The sequence below is a fragment of the Protopterus annectens genome, chromosome 6.part1, assembly GCF_019279795.1.
Source record: "Protopterus annectens isolate FY-2018-M chromosome 6.part1, PAN1.0, whole genome shotgun sequence".
Lineage (NCBI taxonomy): Eukaryota > Metazoa > Chordata > Ceratodontiformes > Protopteridae > Protopterus > Protopterus annectens.
Genome location: NC_056738.1, coordinates 509,117,428 through 509,132,931, shown reverse-complemented (window position 1 = coordinate 509,132,931; position 15,504 = coordinate 509,117,428). Strand labels below are relative to the sequence as shown.

Sequence of the window (15,504 nt, the reverse complement as noted above, 5' to 3'; positions counted from 1 at the left end):
AGGATATATCTATATATATATACATATATATATATATATATATATATATATATATATATATATATATATATATAAAATATATATGAATCTAATACTATTAGTAGAGCCACAGAAATGTCAATATGCTTTATATCAACACACTGACTTCAACATGCTACAGAGACTCTGAGTTTAATCCTTGCAACATGCCTTAAAAAAAAGTGTTTTTGCAGCAAGGCAATCCCCACACCCATCTGATAATTATACATCCTAACTCTGAGGTCAAACAGTCCTCAGAGAAATGGCATAACCCAATACCATGGGGATTGTCAGTCTTGCACTGCTGTCAACCATTTACATGTGTCAATCAATGTGTGGTTGACAATACACTGGTCAACCATTACAATTTTGCCTTACTCCAGCCCTTATACACACACATACACACACATATAAAGACTGATAGACAGAAATAATTATAGTTATATACAGATACATATACATAGACGGGGAAGAGAGCTATAAATGCACCTTCCACTTACATACTTTCCAATGTTCCTGGAATTATGTATTTCCTAGAAAGAGGGAATTTTATCTCTTAGGAGAAACCTTTTCTCAAAAAAAAAAAAAAGTCTTCTCACCAGATAATACTTTATTTTTCTATTGTTGTACCTACTCAAAATTCAGTTTGAGCTATATAATCATGGGGGAAGTCCTATCAGTTATGATACGAATGCTGGGAACAAGCACATGTAAAAGATTATAATGAAAGGCTGGATTTTTTTTGTTTTGCTGTGATTTTTGTTCTTAACAGACAAATGCAGAAAGTCAAGAAATGATAATAACAATTAAAAGAAGATGCTGTACCCTGGCAGACACTAAGGCATTGCAGGATATAGGGGGACAGACTCCTAACAGTGGCCTACAGTAATAAAATATAGAGAATGAACCAAGTTCGACAAATGGCTCTGTCACTGGAAGGGAGGAGCAGTGATTGGTCAAAGCCACTTCACTCATCACTGGGGAAGAAAGTTGGTTAAGCCCACTGCTGTAGTGACACCTAGTAGAGGATAGGTGTTTCTAAGTATAGGAGGTAGATGGCAACACTCACTGGGCTGTGCCAGGATGTCTGAGCTGTGATAGGACTGCAACAGAAGGGTTCTGGTATTTTAAGTCACCTCCATCAGCTGATGCATAAGGACTGGGGAGTTAAGATAGAGCCCCCATCCCCCCCCCAAAAGAAAAATCTACAGAATATTGTCTCCTGGTAAAACAAAAAAGAACATGTAATAATTGATGACTTAATAGAGTCAAACAAAAATATAAATAGAATTTAAAAAAGGCAACATAAAAGACTAAGAAAATGCATTTATTTAAAATCAGCTTGAGAAGATATAAAAACAATACTTAAAACCAGCTAAAAAATGTATAAAAATGTCTCCTGAATAAAATTGTTTTAGTTTAAAAGCTTATAATTGTTTCATACCTTTTCTCAAACCATTTTTTAATAAATTTATCTTCACGTATTGCATATCTTTCATGATTAGGTTTTACCCCAGTGAAGAAAGAGGGGGCTGATAAGCTCTCGCCCTATGTGGTGAACAAATGGTCTAGCTGGTTACAAAACAGCTAATGACTGGCACACAAGAGGGGGACTACAAACCAAAGAAGAACAGAGGCAGGTTCATTAAAGTAATTCTCCCCTCGTGAAGGTGCACGATGCATCCAACCATCTTTAGAAGGTAAGTTCAACCAAAGCTGGAAGTCTATGACAAGACTGATAACAAAGCTGCACGGCTACATAGACAGACCAAAACTTGTAAATATATTTTAGGAATTGTGTTTTCTTCTGTGCTATAATATACTTTTAAAGGGATACAACATTTATTTTTTCTCATTCTTTTGCTTTGTGGATAGAAAATGTATAATAATAAACACCTAGAGGTCAAAGTCCCAAAACTGAAACACGCAAAGCAATTCCTTAAAACAGCTACAGTTAGTAATTACACAAAATAGGGCTCGCACGTATGAGGTTCTAAACTTACCCTTGCGAGTTCGTCAGGGGGCCACTGCCTTCCCTCAATTTCTTCATATGTTGGTACTCCAGCCTCTCGTCTTGCCTGCTGATACTCCTGTCGCAGCTGCTGGATCCGATCTGTGCCTCCACTGGTTTGATGGCTGAGAAGGTCAATATTACAAATATATAAATATGCAAACTAGATTTTTACATTCATTCTCAAACTGTGTAACTCTTTTGCTACTTTATGTTACAATGCTGAACTTATTTATAGTTTTATTGGCAAATCCTTAAATATCTTTAAACTGTACACAGAGCCCCCCCCCCCCCCAGTCATCAGAAAGACTTAGTGAAAGGTTGAATGGAAAAAGCTTATCTGATGGGATTAATCTAATAACTACTTTGAACTTGAGTACTAATGGCAGAACAAAATGGTTATAAACATGATATTTTCTGAAGTCCCAGATTTTCTGATTACTTTTCTGTAGCCATTAAAGTATTATGGAAATATCTTTCACAATTCCTCAAGTAGAAAAAATGCATTGCCTTGGACAAATACATCAGTATGCCAAAGTCTGATGCATACAATTCTGCCTCGAAAAATATCACTGCAACAAGACATCAAATCATTAAACTGATGCAGAAAGACAAGTGATAAATGCCAAGAAGACGTTATCAAGAAATCAAAGAAAACTTACATCACTCTACTCAGATAATTACACCTTTATACACCTACAGGATTTTCAAATTCTGAGAACAAACTCTTTGAAAATTCCAGCGCAACAAAAGACAATCATCTGAATCTATTCAGAAGACACAGCCAACATTTCTGAATCTATCATCATTCCTCACAAAACACAGTCAAAGTCTTCTAGACAGTTCAAGCTGCAACCAACTTCCATTTGAGCAGGGAAAGAACTTCTCAGCAAGCTTAAATGACATGACCCTGCCTCTGTGGGTCACTTGTCGCCAGCATATCTGACAGTTATTGTAGAGGGTTAGGTTAACAAGCTGTTAATGAGTTCCTACCGTCCAGGGTAGAGGGTTTGATTCTGTGTACCTCCATTTACTAATTGTGTGACTCTCAGTGATCCCCAGTCAGCCCTGAAAAGGGATACAAGCATAATGTTGATGTGCAGAATAGGTATGAAATGCGGAGTCAAGATGCAGGTGAAGAAACAGAAGAGGGACAAGAAGAGATAAATGACACTATAGGAAACAGGGTAAGAAAAAGAATGATTCTGTTGCAACAGAAGGGGTACTTTGAAAACAATTGTATTAAATGTTAACAGTATTAAAAGAACTGTGTTAGGTGATTAATAGTTCCAAAATGGTGTCAAGAGTAAGTAGCAGATATAATATGTTAGACGATGCACTTTTTTATATAAAACAAACTGCTTGGAAAGTTGTGGGGAATACAATTATTTGAAGTTTGGGTTAATATTATGTTCTGGTACAGCAGTAATGTTAAAGAGTAATGAGACATGCTTACTGGATGTAATAATTATTGTGCCAGGGAAGAATTAAGTCTTGTAGGCTGCAGGACATTTCCCTACAAGGACATATGGTTGGGGGCACATGGCTGTGATAAATCTACTGCTGGCATATAAAAGCATGCTGTGCCCACAGCTAAAATAACCATGTGTAAGGGAGGAACAATGTCTATGCCCCCCCCCAGACCTTAATAACAATAGCCAGCATGACAGGCATCCTCAGCAGGATGACAAGGGGGTATATCAGTGGCAGAGAAAATGTATTGTACAAATAGAGGCTTAAGGTGTCACTAGGACAGCTTACTTTACATCTCTCCAACCTCCTTCCCTTCCGTGCTCCAGAAAGAATAAAAATTGATGCCTGCAGAGAATCTCTTCTCATGGAAACATACACAGGAGCAAAAGTATGATTTCCTCTATGCTATTGCTGCAGTCACATAAACATGTAGTTTATACCAAGCGTAACATCCATCATTTCTTCTGCCACATTAATAAAGGCATTCTACTGTGCAGTGCATTTCAAACAGGGAAATACCCCATAACCTACAAACCAGAATCTACCATGAAGATGTGTAGTATATGATATTCAATTGAGGGAGAAAATTTACAGAAAAAAATGTGGTATGTGTGTATACCAATATTAAAGAAAGAATACATATGTTTGAAGACATGAAAATATATGTTACTGTTAAAATTAATATTGTGATATTATAGGATGTTAACTTTGACTTAAGGAAATGTACAGGGAAGATAAATCAGAATGTGAAGACATGTAGGGATATGATGAAACATGGCAAGTTGGTAACAGGTAGAGAATGTCTGTATGCTTACAAGAAGGGATGAATAATGTCTTATGTTATATTACAAGAGGAGTTAAAGAAATGAAGGGAGATAAAAAAAATATTATTTTTCAGATCAAGAGAAGTAGGAGATGATAAGGAGTACATTAATGAAGGTAAAAGGTTGAAGCGGCCAATGGAGATATTATGAAAACAAGCGAGTTTCATGAAAGAATATAAATATTAGAGAGATCATAATTCTGTGAGGTCCTTTTTTGGCATATTGGAGGTATTGTTGGATGTTACATAATAAAAATAGAAAAAAAAGTATATATGATAATGAAAAGTTATATTTGGAGAAAGAAACAAGGGGATATTATAAATGTATGGAGGAATCTGAAAAATTATTATAAGGAGAAGAGAATGAAATTTTAAGGAAGGAAAGAGACATGTCATTAAAATTCCAAAAAGATAAGAAATATGCTATATAGGCAAACATTTGTTACAAAGGAAAACAGAGATAAAGTGACACTTGTTTGGAAAGAAAGCAGAATGTCATGTATTTTAGAAATAAATGGTGAGCAATGCTATGATGAAGAAAGAATTATAAAATCTGTTACAGACTGCATAAGTAATTACTACAATAAGAAAAGAAGGGTGGAAAAACAAGTTGGTGAGTTTTGCACAACTTAAAACAGAAGAAATAGAGCAATCAGGAGGAAAAATAAATACGAATAATTTAGGTAAAGTATTGTAGGAGGTGAATGTTAATAGTGGTCCTAGGCCAGATGGAGTGAAATAAAATTTGGATGTTATAAATAAATATGTTATGTTATATATCAAATAGTTTGTGTGGTTTTACCATTTCGTCTGATTTTTGAAGTTCATAAATAAATACATAATCAGATCCAATTATAGTTATGAATAAATGACTAGAGTATGGCATACAGGATATAAATATCTATTAGCTGATAATAAGGTATATTTATAGAATACAATAACACACTAAAGACTATTTAACACTATGTTATGCAGATTATAAGCTGCATATGAAATGTATGCAAAGGAGCTTTGGAAAAGTACTACATAAAGTCCTCTGTGATGGTATCTGTTGTGCAGAAGGAAGCAGGTAAAGAGTATGATACGAAAAATTAAAGAAATGGCTGACTCTATAGTGTGGGAAGGAGCTGAGTTAAAGGTCTTACATGCGATATTGAAAAATGGAATGATACATACAGCTTGATAGCATGCAGGATATTTTAAGGGAGTATGGTTTACAATTCATCATAGAAATATTACTGATTTCAATTTGTAGCACAAGATGGAATACAGTGATAATAAATGGGTGGGTAAGTGAAGGGATGTGTATTTGGAGAGGAGTTAAATATGCATGCTCTATGAGTGGTGTATTATTTGCTTTAGTAATGAATGCAGTTATACAAAAGTAGAGATATAAATGGCACCATAGGAAACGAGGTGTGGGATTAGAATGGCTATAGCTACAACATATGCAGATGATTTAATTCTAATTGCTAAGAACAAAATAAGGATGAATAACATTATTGCTAGGGCAGAGAAGAAATTGATAAGGGAGTGTTTGTTGGCTGTTAAAATTAACAGTAAGGGGTTTGGGGATGTTATAAATATCAATGATATATTTGTCTAAAAATAAGATTATTGCACTGGGGGGTTAGTTTGGTTAAAGGGAGTTATGGAGAAGCATTGAAAAGTGGTTTTAGTGTAAGTAAAAAGGGATAAATGCATGTGGTGTGCCTTTCAAATCAACTATGATAAAAAAATATTTGATTCATGTATACATTTTAGGTAAATTGCAATATATAGGAGGGGTTTATGTTTTTCCAAGTTATTTAGAAAAACAAGTATTACATATTGCTTTTTGAATTATTTGGGGATCACTATTAAATACCATAAAGAAAGGAATGCTATATTGTAAACAAAGAATGAGTTGGAGGCTTGGGACTTAAATATCTAATCTCGCATCAATACATTTATACTGGATGTTGAATAAAAAATAAAGACTATAGTGGGCAAGGCACATGAGATGAAACAGACTGTCGACAAAAACATTGTCATGGCAGTAACTGGGGAAATCAGAAGTTGGAAATTAATACAGAAGGGATAGTGCAACAGGTTAACAGCTTCTTCAAGTACCTGGGAGGGATGAATTCGGTGAGGGGAAGTATAGAGTCAAAGCTAGAATCAGAGGGGTTATAGCCAACTGGTACAGAGTGTCTGGAGGAGTGTGCCACTTGGAAAATTGTGGCTTAATACAATTATCTGAAGGTGTACAAATCAGTGGTGCAAACAGTCTTACTGTATGGCACAGAAACATGGACAGTGAAGACAGAGCAGTTGAGGAAGTGAGAGATGATGGAGAAGAAGTGCCTGCGATGGGTGGAAGGATGGAGAATGTGGGTCAGATGAAAAAATGAGAACATCACAGCAGAAGCCCAAGCAGCTCCAATCACAGAAAAGGTCAAAGAGAACACATTACAGTGGTTCACACACATGTGCAGAAAAGCAGAAGATAATCTGTTAAAGAAAATTTGGGACAGACATGAAGAAGGCAGAAGGAAACAAGGGTGTGCAGCAAAGAGGTCGACAGAGTGTGTGTGAGAGAAGACCTGTGACAGTCAGGCAAGAGTGTTGAAGAAGGCAGGAATGTGGCACTGAATAGAAAGAGATGGCAACACTTCACACAGCACCCTGATCCCACGTAGAAAATGGGAAAAGGGGGTTGATAATGATGATGAGGTCTGGCAAGGTAACTCTTCCATTACTCTGGAAACCTGATGATGAGGTCTGGCAAGGTAAATCTTCCATTACTCTGGAAACCTGTTGAATGATGATGAGGTCTGGGCAAGGTAAATCTTCCATTACTCTGGAAACCTGTTGAATGATGATGAGGTCCGGCAAGGTAAATCTTCCATTACTCTGGAAACCTGTTGAATGATGATGAGGTCTGGCAAGGTAACTCTTCCATTACTCTGGAAACCTGTTGAATGATGATGAGGTCCGGCAAGGTAAATCTTCCATTACTCTGGAAACCTGTTGAATGATGATGAGGTCTGGCAAGGTAACTCTTCCATTACTCTGGAAACCTGTTGAATGATGATGAGGTCTGGCAAGGTAACTCTTCCATTACTCTGGAAACCTGTTGAATGATGATGAGGTCCGGCAAGGTAAGTCTTCCATTACTCTGGAAACCTGTTGAATGATGATGAGGTCTGGCAAGGTAACTCTTCCATTACTCTGAAAACCTGTTGAATGATGATGAGGTCTGGGCAAGGTAAATCTTCTATTACTCTGGAAACCTGTTGAATGATGATGAGGTCTGGCAAGGTAAATCTTCCATTACTCTGGAAACCTGTTGAATGATGATGAGGTCTGGCAAGGTAAATCTTCCATTACTCTGGAAACCTGTTGAATGATGATGAGGTCTGGGCAAGGTAAATATTCCATTACTTTGGAAACCTGTTGAATGATGATGAGGTCTGGCAAGGTAACTCTTCCATTACTCTGGAAACCTGCTGAATGATGATGAGGTCTGGCAAGGTAAATCTTCCATTACTCTGGAAACCTGCTGAATGATGATGAGGTCTGGCAAGGTAAATCTTCCATTACTCTGGAAACCTGTTGAATTGCATACCTGCATACTAGGGACAATTATCAGATACTACCACATCAAACAATCCATGTCTTGGAAAGACAGCTTTAAGTACAAGGATGACATCTCTGCTCAGAGTATTTGTTAATGTTATGACCTCAGGAAACTTCAGGATAATACACAGATAAGTGCAAAGCCATGGTGTGCATTAATCACAGAAAAAAAATATGTTCCGGGAATGACAGACACCATTTCAAGTTTGGTCTTTTTGGAACATAAAAAAGAATCATCTCTGCTCTTAGATTATCATCATCATATACATTTCTTACTGTACTTCTCTAAACATCTTGCCATACTTGTGCAGACATTCCATCACAAGATCACTTTTCTTACTGTACTTCTCTAAACATCTTGCCATACTTGTGCAGGCATTCCATCACAAGACCACTTTTCTTACTGTACTTCTCTAAACATCTTGCTATACTGGTGCAGACATTCCATCACAAGATCACTTTTCATGCATCACAAATCTTGAATGTGACTTGTTTGCATCACATTTCTTATCCTAACTGAGATATGTTCTCTCTAAGACCAAGAACACTGCATCAGTGGGCCTAGACAATATCCCAGGATGCCTTTCTAAACAGCATGAAACATGACCTATTGAGGCCTTTGGAATTACTATTTAACTGTAGCCTCCAAACAGGCTTCAAATGGGGAAAGGCAACAGTCATCCCACTGCACAAAGGTGGGTCATCCACAGACCCTGGAAACTACAGACCCTTAAGTCTCATTAGTCTTATATGTAAAGCCATGGAAAGCATTATCATGGAGATGATTAATAGAGATATAGTAAACCTACAGACACTGGACTTACCCCAGTTTGGTTTCATCAAGGGCAGATCAAGCCTATTCAACCTGGTGGACTTCTTTAAAAAGGTCACCAAAGCAATGGATAAGGGCAAGATCGTTCATACTGCCTACCTTGACCTGGCCAAGGCATTTGACACAATACCCCACTCAAGCATTGTTGACAAACTCAAGAGGTTAGGTACAAACCCATATGTCACCCGGTGGATAGCCAACTGACTCACAGACAGGAATCAGGAGATTAGACTTGAGGAGTCCACCTCTACAAAGAGGCCAGTCACAAGTGGAGTCCCTCAGGGATCAGTCCTTGGACTGCTCCTTTTTTGGCATTTACTTCTCAGAAGTCAAGGCCAATGTCAGTGGTCTCTGGCTGACTAAATTTGCATAAAACTGCAAATTAGGAGCTGGCATTGAATCTCACACTGACACAAATGCTCTCCAGGAGGGGCTGACACAGACAAATAACTGGTGTCACAGCCATGGACTAAAACTAAATGCCAAGAAATGCATAACAGTATCCTTTGGGAAGTCATCTATCCCTGGTAACTATCATACTGACAACACACACCTTAGAGTTGACCTAGTAGTCAGGGACTTAGGGACACACATAGATAGTAATCTAGCCTTTGATCAGCATGTGTCCACAGTGGTGAGGAAATCATTCTATATTGCGCAACCTATAAACAAAGGTATGGCATCTAAGTCCAAGGAAGTCATTGTTCCACTGTATTCGGCATTCGTCAGACCTATCACTGAGTACAATGCACCCTTTGGTGTGTACCTAACCAGGCATATCCAACAAATGGAACATCCACAGTGGTTCCTTACTAAATGAATATAGGGTGTAAATAATATGTCCTATGCAGACCCCCTCAAGGTCCTATCCCTGTATTCTGTCTCTTACAGGCTTTTGAGGGAAGATCTATGCCTGGCATGCAGGGAATTGTCAGTCCTCTCTCTGATACACCTCCTGCATATCCTCAAAACAAACAGTAGCATGATTACCCATTCTAAAGACTTAAACCTTGCCTGTGATATAAATAGGACCTGCTGGAGAGATAGGTATGTATCCCAGAGACTACCCCATCTATGGAACAGGCTTCCCATCCATGTTAAGCATAGTTCCTCCCTAATCCAATTCAAGTGCAACCTGGACAATTTAATGGGAAATCAGAAATTCATCCCTGGTTTGGTACCTATGTCTGTAATGCAAACAGGTAACATGTAAATGGTTCATCTGTCAGGTCCATGCTTACACTTATCAAGGGTATCAGAACTTGTCAGAGATTTTGGTTGCATGGCTAGGCTTAAAAAGGCCCTTGTGGTCGTTAGCCTAGTAAACACCTATGAACCTGTGAGATGGCACTAATAATTTACTATGCTTTAGTATCAATGTTTATATGAGAGTAGCATCTTTACTGAATGAAAGTGTGGCTGTACTTCTTTCAGGCCACCTCCTTGTAGCCATTTCTAAAAATTTGCATCTCTAACTTTTCACTACTGAAGCTTCTTAAGATTGCTTGTTAGTCATAAGCAGCCACAGAATAACCTAATTAACATCCAGGTTCTCACTAAGAAAAATATTGTTGTCATAGAAAATAAAAAATAACTCTGTATATGCTATATGTAGCACTTTTTCTGTGTTTTGGTATCTGTTATATGCATCTCTTTTGCTGTGTTATACTTCACAGTTAAATTCATGCTTGTACAATCACAGCAAAGCTCTGTGGATTCAAGGTGGCGCCTTGTGTGTGGACTTCTTAAATGTACCATGCTATGTTTCCAACCAACAGTCTTTTCCATGAACATCATTATGGAGCTTTTTCCAACCATGGCAAATACATCTCTTGTTTTAGCTGAGAATAGATTTCTGCCATTTCATAAAGAACACTGGCACGAGTAACGGGTTTATCTTTTTGCAGAACCATCACAACGTTTTCATTCTGGCTATATTCACATCAAAATATTTCAGTGTGGGTGCGCCTGTTTTTATTTTACTAGTTCAATACTCTTTTCTTGTACCATTCCTTATCATGTTCCAGTACCATCCATAATAGCAAAATTATAGCCAAATACCTAATATATTTTGAATAACCCATGAAACATTATCCAAAAATATGAGGACATCTTTTGGTCCTTCAGAGGAAGGATGTGCATTACTAATCTTGTTTTTGTCCTTCTTTGGTTTCAAATTTCAGATGATAAAATACGGCCCACATACCTCAGTTTTGTAACTCATATTTCATACTTAGTCTTATTAAGTTTGAGGTTATTTCTCAGTTCCTTCAGTAACTCAGTCAGTCACACATCATGCCCTTCTTTGGTATGGCACTACATTAGTATGTTATCATGTATACTGACAGCACATTCAAAGCACCCCCATGTCCACCCATGTAACATCTCTCTGAAAAACGTCTGGTGCTGACAACATACGTTAATGTTCAGAAATCTGTATCCTCCCGCAGGTGAATTAAATGTGTACACAGCCTGGAACTTTTACCATACTACAGATCTGCCAAAATCTCTGGCTTGCATTAACCATACAAAAGTGCTATGCTGATAGTATGACAGATATTTCTTCAAGTTTACAGACTGGATACTGTTATTTAAAGTATTACTAAACTTGCATGGATCAATATAAGTACAATTTTAATTTAGCTTCACAGCAGTATCAATGTACTCAGTAGGCTTAATCTCTTTCCTAACCATAACCATGCATTCCATGCAGTTCAATAACTTTTCAATTCTATTCCTCAATATTATTTCAAATTTGCTTCAGTGTGTACTACAAACAGCAGTGCAGAATCAATATGAATATGATAAACAAATGGAAAAACTGTTCATGCCAGAAATTAAATGTTCATATCCTGAAGCAAATCATCAGTCTGCAGCATTTCCCCCTGGAAACAATGCATTCACAGTGTGTATCCATCAAAGTCATACATGATATGCCTATCTGAATCTAAAGGGCATGCCTAATCATGTCAGGGAAATCACAGCATCAATTTGCACTGATTTGGCCCATAATTAGTTCCATTACTACACCCTGAGTCACAGCAAAAGAAGGACCAAAAGAAAGAAAACAAATGCCTTAAATACAAAAGGACAAAAATTGAAATTATAAGCATTTTTTGCATGGGAGGCAAATAATCCAGCATTATTTGATTTGGGGAGGAAGTTCCCTCCCTACAAACTTATATATACCATCTCCAAATACAAAGAATAGAGAATTCTCTGAAAACAAATTACTCACTGCTAGTACATGCTTAGAAGTCACACCAGTAGTGATTTCTTATGGCATACAGCTGTCTGCACTCTGTTACTCAGCATCTTGTGACTCAGTCACCTGATGCTTGGAGAAAAGAAACTTGGTGGCCTGTGTAAAAGACTCATTATTGAATATAATATTGCATTTTTAGCCTTAGAACGAGCCACTTAAAAATAAAAAGTACAATGTTTCCTTACTAGAAACATCACAGAACTGGAAAATGTGCACCATTTGGAAGGCTTTGGATGTGTCATTATATTCTGGGTCTCATACATTACCAAGAGGTAATCTGCATCCACTCAATAAGACAATAGCTGATTGAGTTCTTTACAACATTGTTCCTGGAATTTACCACTGGGAGAGTTCACACCTGACTGGAGAAACTGACACTAAAAATGGCAGTAACATAAAAGGAAAAAAATAGGTTCAGTATACACAAAACATTCCAATACTGCAAAATAATCTAAAACTTACAGCCAGAAGTAAGTCATTAACTTTCTTCAAAAATAAATATCTGCAAAGTAAGTTGGTAAGTTGCAAGCTTGACAAATAATTCCATTAACTGTGTGTGTGTGTGTGTGTGTGTGTGTGTGTGTGTGTGTGTGTGTGTGTGTTTATATATATATATATATATATATATATATATATATATATATATATATATATATGGGTCTACTTTGACCCATCGAAATTACGTTTCAATGAAATGTAATAACGCACGTTATTCTTTGCGAAAGTGCACTTTTACCAAAATGCACTTTTACGAAAAACAACTTAACCGAAAAAAAAAAAAACAAACAAAATTAAAAACACAACACTAACCAAGTGCTGCTGCACCCCCTATGTGTGGGGGCTGCGCCCCTCACACCCCTGCTACTTTTATATTCTCACTCCAAGATCGCAGTACAGTGGGGAAAAAAGAATATTCCCTTATCCCCACTGTAACGCGATCTAAGCAACAGTCCCCATTGCTGTTCACTTAGTTGCCTTTTCATGAAAGTGCATTTCGGCAAAATTGCACTTTTGCAAAATAGAGCTCGCCAAATTATGTTTCAGTAAAAATTTAATTTCATTGGGTCGAGGTAGACCCATATATATATATATACATACACACACACACTAACACACACATAAACATACATGAGAGTAGCCCATATGCTCGAACATTCATAATTTCATATGTGTTTAACACCAGCAGAAATTATCAAAAGTCATTTGATAACTTCTACCATGTTAATTAAGTCTGTGCAAGATTGGGCACAGTGGGGATCAGGGAATTTGCCCTTTCCCCACTGTACAGTGATCTCGGAGGGTATACTTAATTAACTGGGAGGGGTTCAAGGCCCTGCAAAAAACATAACTGTTTTTTTTTTTCTTTGTTTTGGTTTTTGATCTTTCAGGATTGATAATTAGCTGTTTGGCTTTTGTGTTTTGAAGTATACCATATATATATATATATATATATATATATATATATGTGTGTGTGTGTGTGTGTGTGTGTGTGTGTGTGTGTGTGTGTGTGTGTGTGTGTATGTGTATGTGTATATATATATATATATATATATATATATATATATATATATATATGTTAGTTCCATGAATGCATATACAGAGACAAACTGGTCAGATCTGCATTTCTTCACTATTTTACTAATAGAATTTAAAGATTTTTTCAAATAGTCACAGCATCAGGCAAGGATCGCAGGTCTCCATTCATAGAGTCTTTTGTAGAACTAGAACAGGACAGATGTGTGATTAGGGAAACACGAGCTTTAATAGTAGCCAGTAGTTTACTTGAATAATAAAAGCAACAGGCTGAAAGCATACTACAAAAACAGAGAAGAGAGGATAGTTGATAAAGATAAAACAATAGGCTGGAAGATAAACTCCTTGAAAGACTTCCCCTTCAATTGAAACCCCATCTAGACTATATATTTACTACACTGCAGGTATCCATTAAGGCAATCTCTTAAACCTATACAGGTAAATGAAAGACAGAATGACTGTGTGTCTCACTAGATGAAATATGCTTTGTATTTGAACCAGTTATTTTGCTAAAGGCACTCACTGTTGCCTTGTTTTTACTCCTCCTATATTTGGAATAGTTACAGAATGTGTTTAAAAACTGCCTTTGTGAATGAAAAATACAACAGCTGATTAATGTTATTTGGGGCTGGTCTGACATTTTAAAACCTACCAGGCTACATATGAAGCAATAGATTTTCTATTTATAGTGGATACTAGGCTGACATACAACAGCACTAACTAAACACATTACTAGTGTAGTAAGGACACTTATTTGCAACTGCAGCTATGACAAATAAGCATTTACTTTTTTACCTGTGATAAAAAGTCAGTTAGGAGAAATATGTTTATACTTTTAACTAAACTTAATGTTTTCTGTGTTACTTTTTTTAGACACAATTCAGAAAAGTGTGTGTGTGTGTGTGTGTGTGTGTGTGTGTGTGTGTGTGTGTGTGTGTGTGTGTGTGTGTGTGTGTCGGGTGGGAATTACTTTTTGAGGCCTCAAAGACTCGCTTCTCAACTGTCCAGATTTTTGCCTCATATTTTTGGTCTGTTTCTTATTAAATAGTGTTTTTCTGGCAATTCAATGGCAAATTATTGAGGACTGAAGCCAGAAAATCATGGCATAGATTTGAGTTTCAAACTTCATACCCTTCAGAAAATTCATGCTAACACAAAACCTGTTATTCTATCAACTGTCTAAGTTTGTAAGAATAATATTTAAAAAGTGTCCCTATTTTTGGGCCTTTGTCCCCCCATTATCTGTGGCTTTGTCCAGATTTTTTGTTCTAAAAGGTTGAGAGGTGTGTTCAAAGAAAAGTGTTATTCTCTATTCAATAATGTGTACCTGTATGAAGCAGTGTACAAAAGATTGCAGCTTTTACTGAGTGGCAGATGGCACAGTTACCTGCATCAGCTGTGAAAAAAAAAACATTCCCTTTCTTGAGCCTGAGTTATTTATCTGGAATGCTAAATAAGCACTTTGGTGTCACTGCAGAAAGTGACTAATCATTTAATTTAAGGAAGTGATGTACAATGTCTTTGCCTACATCTTTAAGAGGAAAATAATTAAAACAGTATGGAATAAATCTTGGAAATTTTAGATCACTATCTGTCTGAAAGAGAAATCAGTCAAGGTAAGTGAGAGCGGGAGCCATTAAGATACATATAGGTGCTCAGCCTGATTCCAGGTAATGTAACCCTACCACCTTAACTGAGGGACTGCAGGAGTAAGAGCCTCTGTGCTGCCAGTAAGTAATACGATGCAGTATTTCTTCGCCATGCACCTCATGTTCACCCTTTACTGATGACTGCGACAGCTCTGGCAAAGCGCCCTTGATACAAAACACACAGATATACTTCTATGGGCTGGGAGTGAATCAAGGATACAGCTAACAGCGAAGCATGCTGCTTCCAAATCCCAAACAAGCCCACTGCTTCTGGCATGT

The 15,504-nt window shown here is 37.1% G+C and overlaps 1 protein-coding gene across 1 annotated transcript in view; it reads right to left on the bottom strand.

Moving 5' to 3' along the window:
- PARD3B (par-3 family cell polarity regulator beta) overlaps window positions 1–15,504 on the bottom strand; it is a 5,075,916-nt gene that overhangs the window by 660,818 nt on the left and 4,399,594 nt on the right. The window contains exon 25 of the mRNA XM_044075955.1: window positions 2,022–2,154. Within this exon, the coding sequence (XP_043931890.1) occupies window positions 2,022–2,154 (133 nt within the window). The remainder of the gene's footprint in view (window positions 1–2,021; window positions 2,155–15,504) is intronic.